This window comes from Musca autumnalis, unplaced genomic scaffold, assembly GCF_047663935.1.
Source record: "Musca autumnalis isolate F117 unplaced genomic scaffold, ASM4766393v1 scaffold_1, whole genome shotgun sequence".
NCBI lineage: Eukaryota > Metazoa > Arthropoda > Insecta > Diptera > Muscidae > Musca > Musca autumnalis.
The window spans coordinates 232,243,980-232,266,351 of NW_027411644.1; the positions used below are offsets into that span (position 1 = coordinate 232,243,980).

The 22,372-nt window shown below is 36.5% G+C and overlaps 1 protein-coding gene across 4 annotated transcripts in view; it reads right to left on the reverse strand.

Annotated features, from left to right (window-relative positions):
* The window catches only part of LOC141389204 (uncharacterized), a 642,359-nt gene that overhangs the window by 256,519 nt on the left and 363,468 nt on the right, over positions 1-22,372 (reverse strand). For 3 of the 4 annotated variants that reach the window (XM_073960370.1, XM_073960368.1, XM_073960369.1), the window contains one exon: positions 4,104-4,647. In XM_073960370.1, coding sequence (XP_073816471.1) covers positions 4,104-4,181 — 78 coding nt within the window. In that variant the 5' untranslated portion in view covers positions 4,182-4,647. The remainder of the gene's footprint in view (positions 1-4,103; positions 4,648-22,372) is intronic. The other variant, XM_073960367.1, reaches the window with a different exon arrangement.

Consider the following 22,372-nt stretch of genomic DNA (forward strand, 5'->3'; position numbering starts at 1 on the left):
GAGAATAAAATTGTCGAAGAAAAGAAAAAAATATAGTCCAGTTGACAAAAACTATTGTTGGATATTACAAAAACAATTGTTGGACTCACAATACTGTATAAGGAATCTAACAATATCTTTACAATACATATTTTGCTCTTCGAATATTGTTGGATCAATCATATTTTTTTTCTTTGCGTGCACTTGGAAAGAACATATGACCGGAGTCCTGCCCATGACATTAAAATTATTCTAGGCTTTTTAATGCCAAAATTGGAATTAAGAGTATCTTTAACCCAAGAGTCGGGAAATTCAGTTTCTACAATGAAACATCTGAAAACTCAAAAAGGCTGATAGACTTCGCAGCAGCAAAACACATATTAGTTTAAGAATCTCTACATTCGTAAGGCCATTTGGCTATAAGAAGATCAAAAACAAGAAACAAAATTGATCACGTTGTGATAGATGGGAGACATTCACGAACGTACATCTAAGTTCGTTCAGAGGAGCAAACATAGACTCGGACCACTACCTTGTTGCAGCAAAGGTACGTACCTGGTTAAACGTAGCGAATAAAGTACGAACTGACACACCACGGAAGTTGGACATCGGTATGCTGCAATCACAACAGATAGCTACAGCATATTCCACTCAACTGACCCAATTGCTTAATCAAATCACACCTCTTCCCGATAACATATCAGGACAATGGCAAAGCAGTGCCCACTCCATGCAAACAGCCACAATATCAGTACTTGGATCCCAGAAACCTCCACCAAGGAACCGAAGACAAAATTGCGGCATATAGGGCTACTTTACAATCATTAGCAACGCGTATCGCATGAGAGAGGTATCGGGAGAAAATGAGAGAGGAGAAACGTCTTTTCCGCAGGAAAAAAGTGAAATGGAAAAGCGGGAGTGTGAACAAATCGACATGTACAGGAGACAGAATGAAGTCCGAAAATTCTACCAAAGAGTGAAACATCAAACTGATGGCTTTGGAACTGGCACATCCTCCTGTAGAGACCAGCAAGGTATTCTGGTAACAGATAGGGTGCTAGGATATGGAAAGAGCATTTTTCCAAACTGTTGGTATCCAATCGTAGACAATCCCAGAAGACGGTATTGATTGTATTCCGCCCAGCCAAGATGATGTAAAGACAACAATATACCGGCTATAGAATAAGCAGGCAGTAGGAGCCGATGGCTTACCAGCCGAGCTGTTCAAAACCGGAGGCGACATGCTGATAAGGTGTATTCATCATCTAGTTAGCGCCATCTGGCAGGAAGAACGCGTACCCGACGATTGGAACCTGAGCATTAACCTGTGTCCCGTCCATAAGAAAGGAGATAAGACTTTATGCCCCAACTATAGGGGCATAAGTCTTTACCCTATCGCCTACAAGATAGTGTCAGGGATATTGTGCGAACGATGGTCAACGAAATAATTGGACCCTACCAATGCGGCTTTAGACCTGGCAAGTCTACCATTGACCAGATATTTACCTTGCGGCAAAACCTGGAAAAGACCCAAGAGATAAAAAGAGAGAATTTACCTATCACCGCTCAGATCCTTGGATAGCAGAGATAATTTACCGGAAAATCGTCACAGCTACAGCTGGTCGAATATCCGAAATGGGACCAAATATCCAGCAAAAGCGGCGGCACTAGCAAATGACCGCGGTGAGCTTCGTCGTACCAATCCTGAAGACCCGTGAGTTAGGGAACTTACTCTTGAATTCAACAAGCTAGTAGGCAAGCATAAGCCGAAAAGTGGCTAAATCACCTGAAGCAATGCAACATTGGTACGGGATTAAGTCATTTGTGGAATCTGGCAAAGGGGGATGATAGAACGGCTGTTACTTTCAACGGCGTAACTGATCCGAATAGGCTCGCGTTTTATTTTAACCGGCAGTTTATAAAGCACCCCTAAGGTGATAAGGCGAAGAGGGATGTGAAACGCGAAATCTTCCAATGCATTGGCTCCACATGGAATCTCAATGGTAGTGCTTAAGCAACTGGACGAACCCGGCTTTGTATATTTGACAGGTGTCCTCAATATATCGTTAGCCAGCAGTAAAGATTCAAGGGGCGATGATTCTCCACATGATGCGAAGTAGTTTTCCAGTTGCCCAACATCAGCATGGATTCCGGCATATACACAGTACCACTACAGCGTTATCTGACTAACAAAAAACATGAATTATCTGAACCACTATGCATCGTATGAACCACGAGATGTACCGGCTTTACTTGTACCGCTACACTAAAATAGTAAAACGCATTAAACGTTGGCAAGACCATAAGAATGTACCGTGATTAACCTACTAGAAAGGCGTATAAATACGGTCTGCATGGTGGCATACGCAAAACTGGAAGGTCAAGGTTCTGACTACCAAAACATCTATATAAAACTACTAGCAAAATGCCCGCAACTTCTTATGCGGAAAGGGGATAAATACCTAAGTACCTAATTCTAAACAATTTAGTAATTTTCATAATACGTATTCCAAAATAACATCAATTTCTTTACCAAATTTGGTACTATTTAGTACTGTACGAATTTCCAAAACTACTTCAATCCTACACTCCAACAGTTATCTCAATTTCAAATTTCAGGACTCCTGCTCTTATCCGACCACCCATAACCAAATTGTACGAAAATATATACCATTTAGTATTTTTCGCACCCTAGGTACTAATTTTCAAATCTACCTCAATCCTGCATTCCAACAATAAGCATAATTCCAAATTTTAGGCTTCAAGCTCTATCCGATCACCCAAATACAAATTGTACCAAATTTAGTTCCATTTTCTACTTTTCGTGTCCGAAAGTACGAATTTCCAAAACTACCTCAATCCTACACTCCAACAGTAATCTCAATTCCAAATTTCAGGACTTCAGCTCAATCCGACCACCCATATCCAAAAAGTACAAAATTTAGTTCCATTTTCCACTTTTCGTGTCCGTAAGTACGAATTTCCACAACTACCTCAATCGAGCTCTATCCGACCACCCAAATCCAAATTGTATCAAATTTAGTACCACTTAGTACTTTTCGTACCCATAAGTACGAATTTTCAAAACTACCTCCATATCTCAACCCTACACTCTAACAGTAACCATATTTCCAAATTTAAGGATTCCACCTCTATATTCACCTTAATCCAAATTGTACCAAATATAGTACCATTTAGTACTTTTCATATATGTACATGGGTTCACATTTCTAAAACCACCTCTTTATATCAACCATACTTCTCAACCTTGATTCGCATTCCAAATTTCAAGCTATTAGCTCTTTCCGTTCACATAATACCAAATGGTACCAAATTTTGTGCATGTTAGTACTATTCGTACACTTACGGTGAGACTTTATAAACCTTTTCGTACATCTGTCCTACATTCCTTCAGTGACTCTCTTTTCAAATTTCAGATTTCTAGCTCTACCGGTGTGCGTTATACAAATGGTGCCTTTTACCATCGGACCAAGAGAGAACCTCTCCCAAAATTTCAAGTTTCTATCTTTAGCCGTTTAGTCTGGTCGTTGATTATAAGTCGGCCAGCCACACAAATGGTACCAGTTTTAGTACTTTTCGAGTTTCCAAAATCCCAGCCTTATCGACCACCTTCGACCAAGCCTAAGCCACACCCAAAATTTAAAGATTCTAGCTTCAACCGTTTCGTCTTGGCGTTGTAGATCTGTCAGTCATCATCACTCAACTCTTTTATATATATAGATTATTAGGTAAATGGATTTTTTGATGGATTATGAGGACCAAACTTTAATGTCAGAGTAGTGCAGAACCCCACTTATCCATGTACTTTACGTACGACTACAAAATAGCCACCTAAGCAAGTAGGGCCATAAAGCTGTCAGTCTTCGTTCATTACTTTTGAAGATAGTTCACTATCTTCAAATGCCTACCATGTTCAACTGGGAGTTAACATTTTTAGTTTGTGTTAGAACATCACAAATATGTAAAAGAAACGATTGAAAACAAACAACAACAGAACTGTAGCAAAGAAATAAACACAACAACAAGAACAAGCAAAAACGGTAAAATAAAGAAAAACTTGTCAAAAAAACTGAAAGCCGTAAGCGAAAGTAAAAACTACTTACATTGTTGGAACTATCAGCACCACCACCAGCAACAGTAGTTCCACTGCTCTGGCTTAAGAGCCGTGTAGCAAAAGGCATTTAAGAGATTAATGTTCGGGGTTGGGTTGCTGCGAAGTTGGGGTGAGTAGAAAGGTGCGCCCTTTAATTCTAACTGGAGTTGAATGTAAGCTTTTTTGCTATGGGGCAATTTTTTATAAAAGCAAAAAAGACGACTTAACTCTTGACCAAATGGAAATACAATATATGCGGGTGGTGGTGGTAGTGGTTGCAATACAAACTTTTTTTGAAGTGCACTTGATTGGTGGGGAAGGGCAAATATGATCGATTGTAATGTGGTTTGTCGGTCTCACTAGCTTGATTGTTTGATTCTCGCTTGCTTTGGGGATTTTGGATGTTTGCCCACAGTTTTTGTTGATGCTTTCGATTTTTTTCTATCGCCTCTCAGTTTCTCAAGGATAACGGAAAAGCAAATACAAGATATCAAAGGCTATACACAATGTTTAGGTGCATCGATGCATTGTGCGGATAGGTTGAGAAAATAACACTACAAAAGAAAACAATAAAAAAAGAAGAAAAACAAATCAAAGTGAAAAAAGAAAATCAGTTAAACGAAATAAAAGCACATAATAATAATGAAACGAACAACGCCAACAACTTAAAAGAACAATTGAAGCGGCTTGTATATACGAGGGCATGTCATAAAAAAAGAAATATATATTTTTTGGGAAACGGAAGTGCATTAGTGCAAAACACTTAAAGAAAATATGAGAGTAAGGTCAAATGCACTCACACTTGCATGTATGTATGTATGCAAGTTGTAGCATTTACATTTACCCACACTCTTGTGCAATTTATTGTTAAAAGCTTGACATACTTTTGTTGTTTGTATTGCCAAAAAAATGAGACGAATAAAACGTAGAGGAAAAAGTAAATCCATAAGCGCAAGTTTAAGTGTTGATAACACTTGCTATTTGCAATCAAATTGCCATATTTTAAAATATTCACAGTGGCAGGATAAAATGTGTTGTGTATATTTATTTATAAATAAAAATCAAATGTCGTTAGTTGGTAATAGAGAACAGTTGAGACGGCTTGGCGTATTTGGATATTTTTTCAATGTTCCTCATATTCCAACTTAAGTTATTATGGAAAGAAAAAATTTACCACGTCCATTTTTTTAAATGTGTTATATTTACAAAACTACTGAGCCGAATTTCCTGAAATGTACAACTACAAAACTACTGAGCCGATTTTCCTGAAATTTACAGGGCTGCCTCCCGCTGAAAATAGGCTATACAATTTGTTGTATTTCTTAGAGGGCGGGATAGCTCCCCAATGCCCTATATCTTAAAAACGCTATATTTGCAAAAATTACGAATGAATCGATATGATTGCCTTCGACCTTACGTACTTATTTGGGGTCTAAATACCCGACCACGCCCACATTTTTTTTAAATATGTTATATCTACAAAACTACTAAAGGGATTTTCATTAAATTTGCAAATGCCCATGTATTTTTGTAAAACAAGTACAGGTCGCATTTATTATCTGATTCGCACGAAAATTGGGGAACAATTTTTTTTGGCCAAAGGGCGAAAGCTTTGTATTTTGGTAAGAATCGTTAATGATATAGTTCCAGTATATTTTTAGTCCGATTTCAAAGAAATTTGAAATGTGCGACGGAATTTGATACAGAAATAAATTATCGAATTATATTGAAATCCGTTCAGATTTGGATATATCTCCAGATTTCATATATTCGACGTACCAAACACAAAATTGGACTGACATTTGATGACATTTGAAGGAATTTAGTCTAAAAACTTCGTAAAAATATATTGAAATCGTGGTGGTACGGTCTCAGCATACTGTATCCTTTTCTTACTGGCTTTAATGCGCTGTATTTAGAAACATTGTAGAAGTATCACCTTGAAAATTAATTGGAACAAATTGAGGTTTCATTTCACGCTAATTTTTATACCCTCCACCGTAATATGGAGGGTATAATTAAATTTGTCATTCCGTTTGTAACACTACGAAATATTCATCGAAGACCCTATAAAGTATACATATTCTTGATCAGGGTAAAATTCTAAAGTCGATATAACCATGTCCGTCTGTCCGTCCTTCTGTTGAAATCAAGATATAGCTCACAATTTGTAAGATAGAGCTTTGTAATTTGGCATTGAAGTTTCTATTACTTCTAGGATGTTTTGTATTGCAAATGGGCTATATCGGTGCACGTTTTGATATAGCTCCCATAGAACAGTACCATCCGATTTTCGGTATTTTGAAGGTTTTAGCCTCATTTTCACACCGAAATGACTGAAATTTGACCACTTAGTCTTCCTTGGGGGTAAAAAACTTTCTCGCAGAAATTTGTTGGTATAGGTCCACGCCTTCATATAGCCCCCATAGAACGGTACCATCCGATTTTCGGTATTTTGAAGGTTTTAGCCTCATTTTCACACCGAAATGACTGAAATTTGACCACTTAGTCTTCCTTGGGGGTAAAAAACTTTCTCGCAGAAATTTGTTGGTATAGGTCCACGCCTTCATATAGCCCCCATAGAACGGTACCACCCGATTTTCGGTATTTTAACGATTTTAGCCTCATTTTCACACCGAAATGACTGAAATTTGGTACATAGTCTTCGTTGTGTGTAAAACTTTCTCGCAGAAATTTGTTAGTATAGGTCCATGCCTTCTTATAACTCCCATAGAACGAGACCTCCCGATTTTCGTAATTCTGAAGGTTGTGACGTAAATATCCTTCCAAAAGACAGAAATTTGTTATTTATGTCTTCAAAGAGGTCTTAAAATATTCCAGAGGAGAATTATCCGTATGATATAGCACCCATAGAACGGAACCTTCTGAATTTCGCTATTTTGAAGGTTAGCAACATTGTTTTACCGAACTTGCTGAAATTTGGTGTTAAGTCTTCTTCATAAACGAAAGGCAACTAATTGTTCCATTTTACTTCAATACAACTCATGTTGGAGGGTATAACAAGTTCGGCCTGGCCGTTCTTACTTGTTTCTAAATATTTTTCTCCTAAATTGCTGAACCGTTTTTCATGAAATTTGCAAATGTTCGAGGTTTGTCGTGGTAATGTATATTTTTATGAATTTCAGAGGAGGCGGGGTAACTTCCCCACGGCTTGCAAAATAATTTACGGTCCCAATCAAATAGTCTTAGTTGTAGCACAAAATACCAAACACTGCCGATGTTCATGGAATTTACAGGAATGTGCCGTGATACACGGAGGCTTGAATTTCGGAGGTGCCACAGTACCTTCCCTATTAAGAGAAACGATATAATTAAGTATTGTAGATCTGTTCATCAGCTATGAAAAACTATAAATATGCATATGTATATGTACGTCTCAATAGGCGGAAGAAATTGACATTAACATTTTGTAAGTAAATTTTATTAAACGATTATCAATCCCAAACAGCATCATTAGAGGAACACCTGTAGCGTGATTACCAGAATTAGATCGACTCAGCTCGTGGAGATATTCAGTATTTCGATGCGTTACAAACTTTTTGGCCAAAACCAACTCATAATACCCTCCCCACATAGTAGTGTAGGGTATAAAAATCCAACAAATTACTTTAGAGAAAGGGAAGGTAACATACAAAAATCATTTGATGAATTTAAAACTCGCAATGAATAACTCCGTCTGACAATGAATCCGAAGATACGACGTATTAAATACTTATTTTTGAATTGTAAAGTATAAAGGGCATAAAAAGTTGACATTAAAAAGCAAAACGGACCTGGATCTGCTAGTTATACCCTCAGCATTTATGCTAACGAGGGTATATAAACTTATATCGGTCCACTCGTTTCGGTAACTCCCCCACAAAAGTTCGAACATTTTCGGAAAATTTGTGCGCACGATAACTCTTGAAGGGAGTAACCGATTTGGTCCATGCTTTACACATCTAAATGTACATACCAGATATAGATCAGTTTCGAATATGAACTATAATTGTCCACTCCTTCGGGTACCTCACACACAAAATTTTGGATAAATTCACTTTAAGACCTTCTCTTGAATCACCTTGACTTTTGTTAAAGTAACTTGCATTCGCTGTCTCAATTACGACAGTAAAAGTTTTTTTCTAGAACAAGTTCATACTTCTTGAGAAAACAGTCCGAAAGGTATAAAAAACCCCTATGTCACAATATGTAGTGGCTTTAACCGAATACTGCGTTCGTCCACACTTTGGATATCGTTATATTTCTTCGAATATTAGATGAAATTCGAAGGTGGTGATTATGGGTCCATTCCTTCCGGTACCTCCCCCACAAAAGTTCGAAAATATTCTCAGTATCTCACAAACGGAGCAACCGATTTGGTCCAAACTTTGGATATCGAAATATGTTATCCAAGCTTAGTTCATGTTAAAATTTGGTCCCATTCTTGGGGTACCAACCACACAAATGTTTAACATTTTTGTTTGGTAAGGGTCCATTCGCGAATCCTTTGGATATTTTTACCGGGGGTTTCCTAGTGACCCTGTTTACAGGGATATTATGCTTTTCGTAGGCTAGTATGGTACAAAAGCTCTATCAACCGATATCTCTCGCAAATTTTTAAGTTATAATCCAATCCATATTTTTGTCGGTTCATACGCCCAACATTTTGAAACCCCCCAAAATACATATGCTTTTTATACCCTCCACCATAGGATGGGGGTATATTAAGTTTGTCACTACGTTTGTAACTACTCGAAATAATCATTGTAGACCCCACAAAGTATATATATTCTTGATCAGCGTGCAATTCTACATCGATATGGCCATGTCCGTCCGTCTGTCCGTCTGTGGAAATCACTCTAGCGTCCGAACGGATTGACGTAGGTTGATGAAATTTTGGGAAAATATGTTATATTTACGTAGGACTTTTGGTATTGAAAGTGGGCAATGTAGGTCCACGCTTTCGTATAGCCCACATACAAAATGACGCGTGACGCGTCGTCGTTTTAAGGAATTTTTAAGATATTTGGCCCATTTTACCACCGAATTGTTTGTAATTTCGTACTTTGTGTCTCCAGAGGCCAAAAAATATTCCTACCAAAGTTGGGTTATATAGGTCCACGTTTTGGTATAGCCCCCATAAAAAGTACGCGTCATTTTAATATATTTTGAATGTATTAGACCCATTTGACCACAGAATTGGTTGTAATTTGGTATTTTGTGTCTTTAGAGGCCAGAAAACATTCCTACCAAAGTTGGGTTATATAGGTCCACGTTTTGGTATAGCCCCCACATAAGGCCCCTTATAAAGTACGCGTCATTTTAATATATTTTGAATGTATTAGACCCACTTAACCAAAGAATCGGTTGTAACTTTGTATTTTGTGTTTCCAGAGGCTAAGAAACATTTCTACCATAAAATGTTTATATAGGTCCACGTGTTGATATAGCCCCCATAATACAATATCTCCCGATTTTCGATATTTTGGACGTTTTAGCCTCATTATCACACCGAGATGGCTGAAATTTGGTATTTAGTGTTCTTTAGGCGTATAAAACTTTCCACCAGAAATTTGTAGGTATAGGTCCACGCCATCATATAGCCCCCATAGAACGGTACCTTCCGAATTTCGGTATTTTGAAGGTTGTGGCCACATTAATCCACCGAAATGGCTGAAATTTGTGGTGGAGGGTATAAAAAGTTCGGCCCGACCGAACTTAACGCTTTTCTTTTTGGGAAAAACGTATTTCAACACACAGGCTGAGGTGCAAAGGATCATTGAGAACTATCTCGTGTGAAATGAAAGTTCACATCGACTAAGGGTTTCGTAAACGTTAGGGTAAAATGGCATATGAAATTTCAACTTCGATTTAACCAGCAAATAACAGCAGGAGTACATGAAATTAACTAAACCATTCATACAAATATCAGGGAAGAATATTGTTAATATTTATTAAATTGCTGGTAGTATCTGTGAGTCAGTCAGGCACGTAAGGTTTGAGTTTAATAATCTTATGGCATGTCATAATATGATTGCCGTATACTGTAAATTTCCAAACTCTATAAAATTTACATAAAATGTGAAACAAATAGTGATAGATTGCTCAGTTGTAGCTGTCACTATAGGACTTCAATAAAAAGTTTTTAGGTATTACTTATAAAACTTACTCATAAAACATAAGTCTTTATGACAATTGATGTGGGAAGTCTTAGTGTGAGATAGTGATAATGATAATATCTCCGATAAAATTGATTATGTAGTACTATCAACAAACAAGTTTTTTAAGGCTATACGATTTTTGAAAGGATATAAAATTCACTTTTATGCAATTTCCTTTCGCTTTGCATAACAACACAAACAAATTCTATTTACCAACATAACAACGACTGTGCTGTCGAAGTGTGCAAAATACTATACAATAGAATGGGTTGTTGGGTTTTGAACTAAGTTTCATAAAACTTCTATTCAAATGGAAATTACATTTTACTTATCTTGTCCCACCTTAATATACACACAAGTGTCTGAAGAATTTTCAAGATATTATTGTGCCGGAATTGTTGGGAAATGTGAAAATGCTTACATCCGGACATTAAGGAATGCATCTACCATGCACAAGACGCATGATGATGATGGTGGTGTGGTAGCAGCAAAGCAATCCAAAATACATTTAACCACTTTACATAATATCAACGAAGGAAAACATTAGTTTCAAGGGAATTCCAAGGAAATATAAATAAAATTCCAAGGCTTTGAAAGTATTTCTTAAATTGTTCAAATAAATTGAGAGAGAGGGAGAGAGAAGGGGAAATGATTTAATGTTTGTACAATGTACGTACACATTTAAAACATATAAAAATTGTACTGGAATAGGAAAAGTGTTGAAAAGGGAGGACCAGATCAATGAGTTATTTTAGGGATGGACGTTTTGCTACGTTTTCATAAGATATTCTATGGGGATAAAGCGACATTTTCGAACATTATTAGTTAAATATTAAAACAAGTAAGAAAGGCGTTAAGTTCGGCCGGGCCGAACTTGTTATACCCTCCACCACAAGTTGTATTGAAGTAAAATGGAATAATTAGTTTCCTTTCGTGTATGAAGAAGACTTAATACTAAATTTCAGCAATTTATGGGGGATATTTCCAAACGTCGATCTATACCGACAAATTTCTGACGGAAAGTTTTTAGGCTCAAAGAAGACTAAATACCAAATTTCCTATATTTCGGTAAGAGAATGTGGCTAAAACTTAAAAAATACAGAAAATAAAGAAGTACGCTTCTATGGAAATATAGGAAGACGTGGCCCTATACTGATAATACTCTTCTGGAATATTTTATAACTCTTGCAAGACGAAATAACGAATTTCAGCCATTTCGGTTGGATATTGACGTCACAATCTTCAGTATTACGAAAATCGGGAGGTACCGTTGTATGGGGGCTATATCGAAACGTGGACCTATACCGACGAATTTTAGTCAGAAATGGGGCTATATGAAAGCGTGGACCTGTACAGACATATTTCTGGCGAACAGTTTTATATCACATTGAAGACTAAATACCAAATTTCAGCCATTTTGGTGGAATATTGAAGACGCAACCTTCAAAATACGAAAAATCGGGAGGTACCTTTCCATGGGGGCTATATGAAGGCATGGACCGATACCGACAAATTCTGGGGGAATGTTTTATACCACCAACGTAGACTAAGTACCAAATTTCAGCCATTTCAGTGTGATAATGAATCTAAAACCTTCAAAATACCGAAAATCGGGAGGTACCGTTCTATGGGGGCTATATGAAGATGTGAACCGATACCGACAAAATTCTAGGGGAAAGTTTTATACCCCTAAGGAAGACTACGTACCAAATTTCAGCCATTTTGGTAGAATAATGAAGCTAAAACCCTAAAAATACCGAAAATCGGGAGGTACCGTTCTATGGGGGCTATATGAAGGTGTGGACCGATACCGACAAAATTCTAGGGGAAAGTTTTATACCCCTATGGAAGACTACGTACCAAATTTCAGCTACTTTGGTAGGATAATGAAGCTAAAACCTTAAAAATACCGAAAATCAGGAGGTACCGTTCTATGGGGGCTATATGAAGGTGTGGACCGATACCGACAAAATTCTGGGGGAAAGTTTTATACCCTTAAAGAAGACTACGTACCAAATTTCAGCCATTTTGGTAGGATAATGAAGCTAAAACCTTAAAAATTCCGAAAATCGGGAGGTACCGTTCTATGGGGGCTATATCAAAACGTGGACCGATATATCCCATTTTCAATACCAACCATCCTGCAAGTAATAAAAACTTCTGTACCAAATTTTGACTCTGTATCTTTAAAATTGCGAGCTGTATCTTGATTTCAACAGACAGACGGACGGACGGACTGACGGACGGACGGACGGACGGACAGACGGACATGGTCAAATCGACATAGAATTTTATGCTGATCAATAATATATATACTTTATAGGGTCTCCGACGAATATTTCGATGTGTTACAAACGGAATGACAAATTTAATTATACCCTCCATATGGTGGAGGGTATAAAAAGGGAGCTAAATTATACATCAAAAATTGGGAGCTACATTAGCCGATTACGACCTTACAAGGTAATATAAACAAATGAAATAAAAAAAAACTATTTCCCAGAAAAAACTCTGCGGGAACAAAGAGAGACCTTTCCCATATAAATGGCAGCACTTATAGACAAGTTTTACATGTCTGCAAAATACTCTCAAAGTGTCAGGCAACATTACGCTTAGGGGTTTTTGTAAATTCTTGATGTTCTTTAGTCAGGGAATTTAACCTAGGTATTAATGGTGCACGGTGGGCAAGTTAACCAGTGAACAGCAGTGGCAAACGTTACAAAAACAAGTAAGCAATCATCAGATACATATATACCATCACTATAGAAATGAAGAAAATGGGATATTTTTTTCCAACACACATAGTTAACTTCTGACGTCTATAAAATATGCTGATTTATTTCTCGGTTAGCAGACTTCTACTTTGAAATGACAATTTTCAACTAATTCGGATGGAAAAGGTAGGTAAAGTATCAGTCAGCTGTGCTGACGGAGATGCACCCTCAGTATGCCGTTTATAAAACATATTGATTCTGTATCACGAGTTTGCTTCCGCATATGTAAGTGGAATTTGTAGGTACCGTAATGTGAGGTGGGAATATGCCAAATCATTGACATATACCAAAAAGGGTCTATGGAAGCACACTTTCTTTCAGAAAGGAAGAAATTTTAAAAAATAGTTTGGTAGTTTTCTTGCTCCCTAGCCATTTTGGTATGTGCCGGAAAGCAAATTATCTCAGGAAGTATGGACTTACTCTGGTACAAGTAAGAACGGTGTTAAGTTCGTCCGGGCCGAACTTGTTATACCCTCCACCAAGAGTTCTATTGAAGTAGTTTCCTTTCGTTTATGAAGAAGACTCAATACCAAATCAAACACCGAATTTCGGGAGGTACCGTTTTATGGGGGCTATATCAAAACTTCGATCTATACCGACAAAATTCTTGCGGAAAGTTTTTAGACTCAAAGAAGACCGATATTTCGGTAAGATAATGTGACTAAAATTTTCAAAATACAGAATATTAAGAGGTGCGCTTCTATGGGGAATATAAGAAGACGTGGACCTCTTCTGAAATATTTTATAACCCCTTGAAAGACTAAATAACAAATTTCAGTCATTTCGTGGGGTATTGACGTCACAACACAACACAAAATAGGAAGGTACCGTTCTATGGGGGCTGTATCGAAACGTGGACCTATGCCGACGAATTTCAGTCGTAATGGTTTTAACCTCCGACTAAATACCAAATTTCAGCCATTTCGGTGGCTGATTCCGGTATTTTGAAGGTTTGTGGCCTGCAAAATATCGAAAATTGGGAGGTATTGTTCTATGGGGGCTATATGAAGGCGTGGACCTATACCGACAAATTGCATATGAAAAGTTTTGTACCCCAAATGAAGACTAAATACCAAATTTCAACAATATCGGTGGAATATTGATGCCACAAACTTCAAAATACCGAAAATCCGGAGATACCGTTCTATGGGGGCTATATTAAGGCGTGAACCGGTACCTAACATTTTCTGGGGGAAAGTTTTGTATCCCCAACGAAGAGTAAATACCGAATTTCATCCATTTCGGAGGAATATTGAGGCCACAACATGCAAAATACCGAAAATCGGGAGGTATTGTTCTATGGGGGCTATATTAAGGCGTGAACCGGTACCTAAAATTTTTTGGGGGAAAGTTTTGTATCCCCAACGAAGAGTAAATACCGAATTTCATCCATTTCGGAGGAATATTGAGGCCACAACATGCAAAATACCGAAAATCGGGAGGTATTGTTCTATGGGGGCTATATGAAGGCGTGGACTTATACGGACAAATTTCATATGGAAAGTTTTGTACCCCCAACGAAGACTAAATACCAAATTTCAGCCATTTCAGTGGATTATTGTGGCCACAACCTTCAATATACCGAAAATCGGAAGGTATTGTATTATGGGGGCTATATGAAGGCATGCACCTGTACCGAAAAATTTCATATCGAACGTTTTATACCCAAAATGAAGACTTCAAAATACCGAAAGTCGGGAGGTACCGTTCTATGGGGGGCCATATTAAGGCGTGAACCGACACATTTCTGAGGAAAGTTTTATACCACCAACGAAGACTAAATACCAAATTTCAGCCATTTCAGTGGATTATTGTGGCCACAACCTTCAAAATACCGAAAGTCGGGAGGTATTGCATTATGGGGGCTATATGAAGGCGTTGACCTTTACCGAAAAATGTCATATGGAAAGTTTCATACCCCAAATGAAGACTAAATACCAAATTTCATCCATTTCGGTGGAATATTGAGGCCACAACCTTCAAAATACCGCATATCCATGGGGACTATACGAAGGCGTTGGCCTATAATGACACAATTCTGGAGAAAAAATTGTACATCCACAACGAAGACTAAGTGCCAAATTTCTGCCATTTCGGCGTGATAATGGGGATAAAACCTTCAAAATACCGAAAATCGGGAGGAACCGATATAGCCATTTGCTATACCAACCATCCTAGGAGTAACAGAAACTTCTATACCAAATTACAAAGCTCTAGCTTAAAAATTGCTAGTTGTATCTTGATTTCAACGGACGGGCAGACGGGCAGAGTTATATCGACTTAGAATTTTACCCTGAACAAGAATATATATATTTTATAGGGTCTCCGACGAATATTTCGATGTGTTACAAACGGAATGACAAATTTAAATTTACCCTAAATTTTACTTTCCTTATTATGGAAAATTTTTAATTTTAAATATTACTTTTCAGCAAATATTTGATATTGTATTGTGTTGTGCTGTAAACTAATCTTATTTATTACACATTTGTAATATATTCTCATCAATTATACTGATTACAATCATTTATTAAATGAATTGATTTTCAACGTATAAAAATCCCTTATGGGAATGTCCTATGGATATGCCTGAATTTGATTGCTAGACAATTTATATTATCATTGTTCAACTCTACAACACTGTATGCACACAATATGTCTGTATTACAATCACATTTTGTTGTAATTTCAATTAGCATAATTGTGAACAATTGAAATTATAGCATAAATCACAAAACATTAATATATACATATACAGATATTTTAATTAAAGAGCTTAAATTACAAAACAATGTGGATATCTCTTTGGTTATTTTTGATGTGAATGTCATGACTGTAGAAATGATATTACGAATATGATATAAAAGTAGAATGAATTCTCATAAAGTTTTAGCTTATATTTTAAAGATCTTTAAACGGAATTATTTCTGAAAATAGTTAATAATTATCGGACATCCGTCACATGGGCATTGACAATTTCTTTTTTACATTCTACGGAAGGTGTCTATTAGCTAATTTATATATTTATTAAAGACCAGTATCCTTAATAAAATCCTGTACAATTTCAAAAAAGTTTATCTCTTAGTTTTTGTATATTTTCAGATGATCTAAATGATGGAACCTCTTTTGCAAAAAATAGAAAGCAATGCCCCATAAATTCCCTACTGTGGCACTAAGGTCTTACCCTAACAAATATGTAATTGTTTTTTTTTCAGCTTTACCCCTGATTAGAAATTGTTTTTATTTAATACTAGCAGACCCCATTCCGCGTTGTTGGCCCGTCGTAATGAGTTTTAATGACAACTTTTTAAGGACATTATGTTTCACAATTCAAAAATAGGTATTTTCTACTTCACTTCTTCGGTCCATTGTCAAATAGAGGAGAGTATTAAATTTATCAATACATTTTGTCTGTAACCTTTCTTTTCTCTGACGGACTTTGTCGGATGATGCTGTTTAGGATTTATTATGGCCCATGTACCCTGTCTTTTACTAAAGCGATTTAATTGTAAAGGTTTTTCAAAAAATATTTAACTTGATTTTCGCGCTTATTGAGACTTATATGTTTTAGTTTTTCATGGCTGATGGACAGTTGAACCTCACCATTTAAGGAAATTTGTAAATATATCGTTTTTCTTGATAGCAATCACCGTTGTCTCGAAAATTTTCAAGCTGATGCACTTATAATTTTAGCAAATATAGCGATTATAAAACAATAGGCTACCGAAATTGGTCTAAAAATACATAGCATTTTGGATTACGGGACATTCCTGGAAATTTTCTGAAAATTTCATGAAATTAGGTTTAGTAGTTTTGGAAAACATTTTTTGAAAACAGTGGGTGTGGTCGTCAGTTTTTAAGATATAACATATTTAAAAAAATGGGCTTGGTCCGGTATTTTGGCTCCAGATATGTACCTAGAGTACACAGGGCCCCATTGCCTCCCAAAATGTATGCTGAAACCTATATAATCATAAGTTTGGCTTATACATATAGCGTTTAAAAGAAAAGCTTGGGGAAAGTACTCCACCTCCTCCGAAATTCACAAAAAAACATAACAACGGCAAACCTTAAGCTTTTGCCGCTAATTTTATGGAAATTGGTTCAATAGTATTTCAGATATAACATAGTTAAAAAATCAGGCGTGGTCCGGTCTTTCAGAAAAAAAAAATATTCAAATCGGTCCAGCCGTTCTCAACTGACGCCTTTACCAACGAACGACATTTGATTTTTATTTATATAGATGTAGCATTTTGAAAGGAATAGGGGAAGTACCCCGCCCCCTCTGAAATGCAACAAAATATGAAGTCCATCTTAACCGGGGGCCATTCCCTTACAATTTCAGAAAAATCGGTTCAGTAGTTTTTGTAGAAAATATAAAAATTGAAAAAAGTGGGCGTAAAGGTGGACTAGGTCAAATTTTCTTTGCATAAAAACGGTTGGGTTATGGCAAACATATCACAAAAATAATTATCCAAATCGGTCCAGCCGTTCTCAACTGATGCCATTACAAACGAACGACATTTGATTTTTATTTATAAAGATTTAATACTAATTACAGCGAGCATCACATATATATGTACAGTGTACAAACCAACACAGTTTATGAAAAAATGCAATATCTAATTTAATTAATTTTTTTCAATAACATTACTCCGAATCATTGACTAAAATGAAAATAACAACTTTATACCGTGTTTGTTTGGTTGACTTTGTTGAGTTTTGTATACACATACATATGTACATAAGGGTTATCGAAGCATGATGAGTTTCTACATAAGATTACATAAAATGTTAATTATAACGTGATTCCGTGAAAAAACACTCACGCACAAAATTATTTTAAAATTATATATACAATTTATAGATTTACATATATAATTGAATATAAACTTTAGAGCCACATGAGACTGACATAACATTTGTTTTCCCCTAATTTTCTTTAACTCTGAGAATCATAAAAATGCCGTAAACGCTTTTTTAAAGATATATTTTTTTAACAAAAAAAATCAAATTTGGTTTAAAGCTGTACATGACTTTATCTAATATTTGAATGGAATAAACTTTATTTTAGTTACAACAGAAAATCATTTTGAGATTTTTTTCATTGCATACATTTTTTCAAAAAAATATTTTTTTAAACCTATTTGTGCGTGAACTTTTTATATTTCAATAGAATACACATTATTTTAGTGATTAATAGGCAAAAGTTCATTCATCCGTGCTACAGGAAATCGTTTTTAAGAAAAAAATATCGAATAGTAATAATCCTAATGTACATATCGTATATGATTCAAATCTCTGACTCGCATTGTTGGATTAATGCATATTAACAAATGAATACAACAGAACTAAATAAAAAAAACTACTACTATAATTTGTATGTAAGTTTGTATGTATGTATATACAAAAATAATAAATGTAAATACATTAAAATTAATTTAATTATAATGATTTGATGAAATAATGTATGAAAGAGAATTAACAAGAACAAAAACAGGCAGATTGAATAAATAATAAATGGATGTTTGTCAATGTTCTAGGAAAAAATGGCATAATGTTAAATTAATTTAATTTAAATCTTTTATATAATTTATTAATTTATTTAATTTGAATTTGTTAGGTTCGTGTATATACAAACATATATTTGCCACTGAATATGCAAATTGCAAAACATAAAACATGGGTTGATGAAATAGAAAATCGATTTTTAGATATAGAGGATTCGAACTAACAAAGCGATAAATTAAATTAAGTTTAGTGTATTTTTAATTAATATTTATAGATTACGTTATTTGGGATCGATACATTCACAAAAAAAAAAGAATCATAGAATGATAGAAAATATAAAAACAAGAGTAGAATAATAAAACATAGAGCAGAATAATGTAACAGACTACTTGTCTGATATAAGGAGATGGTTTGTCTCTGAAAGGTGTTTTGTACATTGATACATACATACATATGTTCCTACATGCCCGAAGGGACGAGGGAGACTTCACCATAACAATGGGTGCACACCAATTCGTATTGACTCAATGATATGGGAACCTACATTTTATCACCGGGGCCGAACGGCGTGTCTTACGACACCACTTGAAGAGCATTTTTTATGATTAAAATACACAGGAAATATAAGCCAGCATTTGCACCGCCGAAAATTTTGATATTCTGGTCAGGGATTGAACCGCAGACCTTCTGAATGCAAGGCGAACTAGCTTACCACTGCACCACGGTGGCTCCCTAGGAAGCAATACAATAAAATATATGTTCATCACAACCCCAGACGTTATCCCTTTCAGACAATTTACACTCGATTTAGTCTGTCTATTTGTTTGGCTTTGCACCGAGTACTATGTATTTCTTTCAGACATAGGTCAGGTAAGAACATTGGCTATATCAACTCACTCCTTCGACCACCACCCATAAAAATTTTCAATAGTTATCTCAAAACTGCAGTTGAAGGACATTTCTTGGATTGTTTTAAAATTATTTACGATTGTATACATTTTTCGGGGGCAAGTCTCCAGAGATAATGGGCCTACAACTTTAAAACCCATTGTCAGCAACAAATACTTAAGCAACTGGATAAACCCGAAGATGAGTATTTGATGTGTGTCCTAAATTTATCGTTACCAGAGTTGGTACCACTACTGAAGCCAGGTAAGGTTGCCGGAAGAGGCGAATAGTACATGCCGACTTCCCTCCTGAGGCACTATCCCTATCCTTAATGAGAAGCAGTTTCCCATTTGTTCCGGCGAATGCACAGTACCACAGCAGCATTACGCGACATATCAACACATATCGGTCGAGAATTAAACCAAAACATCAAATAGTCAAGGTAGGTCTTGACCTATCGAATGCTTTTGATACCATCAGCCGTGCTGTTCCAGAACATGGAACACTCCAGTATAATTGGAACATTGGATAATCAGCCACATGCGTGGAATTCAGAAATAATAGGTCTAAGACCAGTGGAATGAAACAAGAAGTTTCCTTAGGCGGAAGGATATCTCGGGAATTGTTTAACCTGTACCTTTCTAAAATTCTACATCCTCCAGAAGGCCTAGACATCGTAGTGTACGATATAAGAGTTAGGTTAAATATCTACATAGCTGACTTTGTGCCGTTCATATGAGTATATCCTAGAAGTATAAACATATCTTTCGCTGAATCCACTGCCATCTGGACGGTTGAAATGAGGCTCCGCCTAACTACCCTAAGATATTGATGACGTCCGCGCTCGCCATAGGTAATTGCGACAAGATCAAACGTAGGAACAAAGTACGGAAGTCGGTGGCCAACAGCACTAGGGGTGCTGACAAATAAACCTTATTGAACTCTTACAAAACAATAGGCCAGTCTGTGGTACGATCTGTCGATGTTGTCCTGATTCCGACTACTAACTATCCGATGATAGCGGATGTGACGTTCTATAGCTTTTTGCGGCAAGGTCAACAGTAGGAACAAGGTCCTCCTCGTGCCACCAGTGGACCACCTTCATGAGAAGATGAAGATTTACGCGGTGCATTAGCGCAACAAGATGTCGATGCAGTATCTGCTTGGGAGTTATCTTCGTGAGCATTCCTGCCACAATCTAGTGAACAAGCTTCCCTCACCAAGGCGCGTCAGGGGATATATTAATGAAAGAGGTCCAAAGGCGTAAATGGGAACGCCTGGATCAACGAGCATATCAGGCAGGTTTTGACAGCATTGCCACTGATGCAGTTGGGCGGGCAGTACAAACATGTACAGTATAATTTCGTATTCTGAGACTAACACACATCCATCGCATCAGAAGAACGGCAGCTGCCAAGGCAAATAGAGTGATTTTATCCGCCAGCCGCCACAATTCGTATTGGGTCCGAAGTGATAGAACGATACCCAACACTTTCCCTGCATGTGGATTGGGACCGCACCACATGCAACATTTGTTTAAATGTCCAACTAAACCCACTCACCTGTCTCCTGATTCCACTATGCAACACTGAAAATGCAAACAACATTTTTTGAAAGTACATATTAAGGCTACAAAAACCCTAGTAGGGTTTTGTCCTGTCAAATCCAGTTCGGATTTTATGGCCTCATCTAAACCGGGCTAAATCTACACTTTTTTGCATTTATCAGGCCTTTATCTCAAGAACGAATAAGAATTTGGCCTTGCTGTCTTTAGCAATATTGTAGCCCTAAACTAGTAGAACTTATCTTTTGAAAAGACCACATAAGAAAAACTCCATCTAGGGCATCAAAATCTATAAAATATAGACAATTTTACATAATTGCTGAAATTCTGGTCAGTATCGGCTAAACTATTGGGAGTTTCTTCTCGCATTTCGGATTTCACTACATTATTGACATTTTTATTAAATCGTCGTTGAAAAATGTACTGAAAACAACGGCATAGAGGCATTTTACAACAACATCATTGTCTGAAGAGTTGTGTATTACATTCCAGGACATACATTCCATAGGCAAGATTCGCATTGGTTTCAGAGATATAGCCCCGAATTTCTTTAAAAACTCAATATTTAACCATGTTTAGATGGGACCATCAAATCCGAGCTGGATCTGACACAACAAAACCCAACTAGGGTTTCTTGTCGTTTGGATCTGTACTTTCAAAAAATCCCCAGTTCGAATTGTTTGCCCAAAATCACCTTAAAAATGTTGCACAGTGTTCTTTATGGACGCAAACAGACCAAGTTGCAAAATTTTTTAATCTGTACTCAGAGGAACCGAATAGCAGATAAGCGAAACATATAAGAGGGAACCAATTTGCTGCGCTAGAACAACAACCAATGGACAAAATAATGAGTGTCCAAGTTGGCCCCAAAATTTCTATATTGGAAAAAACCTCGGGTAACTCATCAAAAAAAAAAAAAAAAAAAAAAATATAGAAATATTCGCTTAAGTTAAGTTTGAGGTTTGAGACGGATTTATTACACCCTACACCACCATATGGGGAGGCATCTAAATAATGGTCGTAGACCTATACTTATATACCAAAATGAATTTCTCGACGAGCTGAGTCGATCTGACTATATATGTCCATCTAGATATTGTAACCACACTAGAGCTTGTAATTTTTTCGGATCGTCACGATTGGAGGTTGATGGGTGATCTGGAGGGCAAGAAGCCTATTGATTTTGGTGATAGTCTTATCACTAGACATCGGATTTTGCATATTTGCATATTTTTTAATAATAAAGATACGAAGATTCTGTTTGGACCAAAATTCGTTTCAAAGAAAACTGAATTAAATGGCAGGGTCATATTTTGTATTTATTTTGCATATTTGCATATTTTGCATATGCACAAAATATGCAAAAAATATGCATAATATG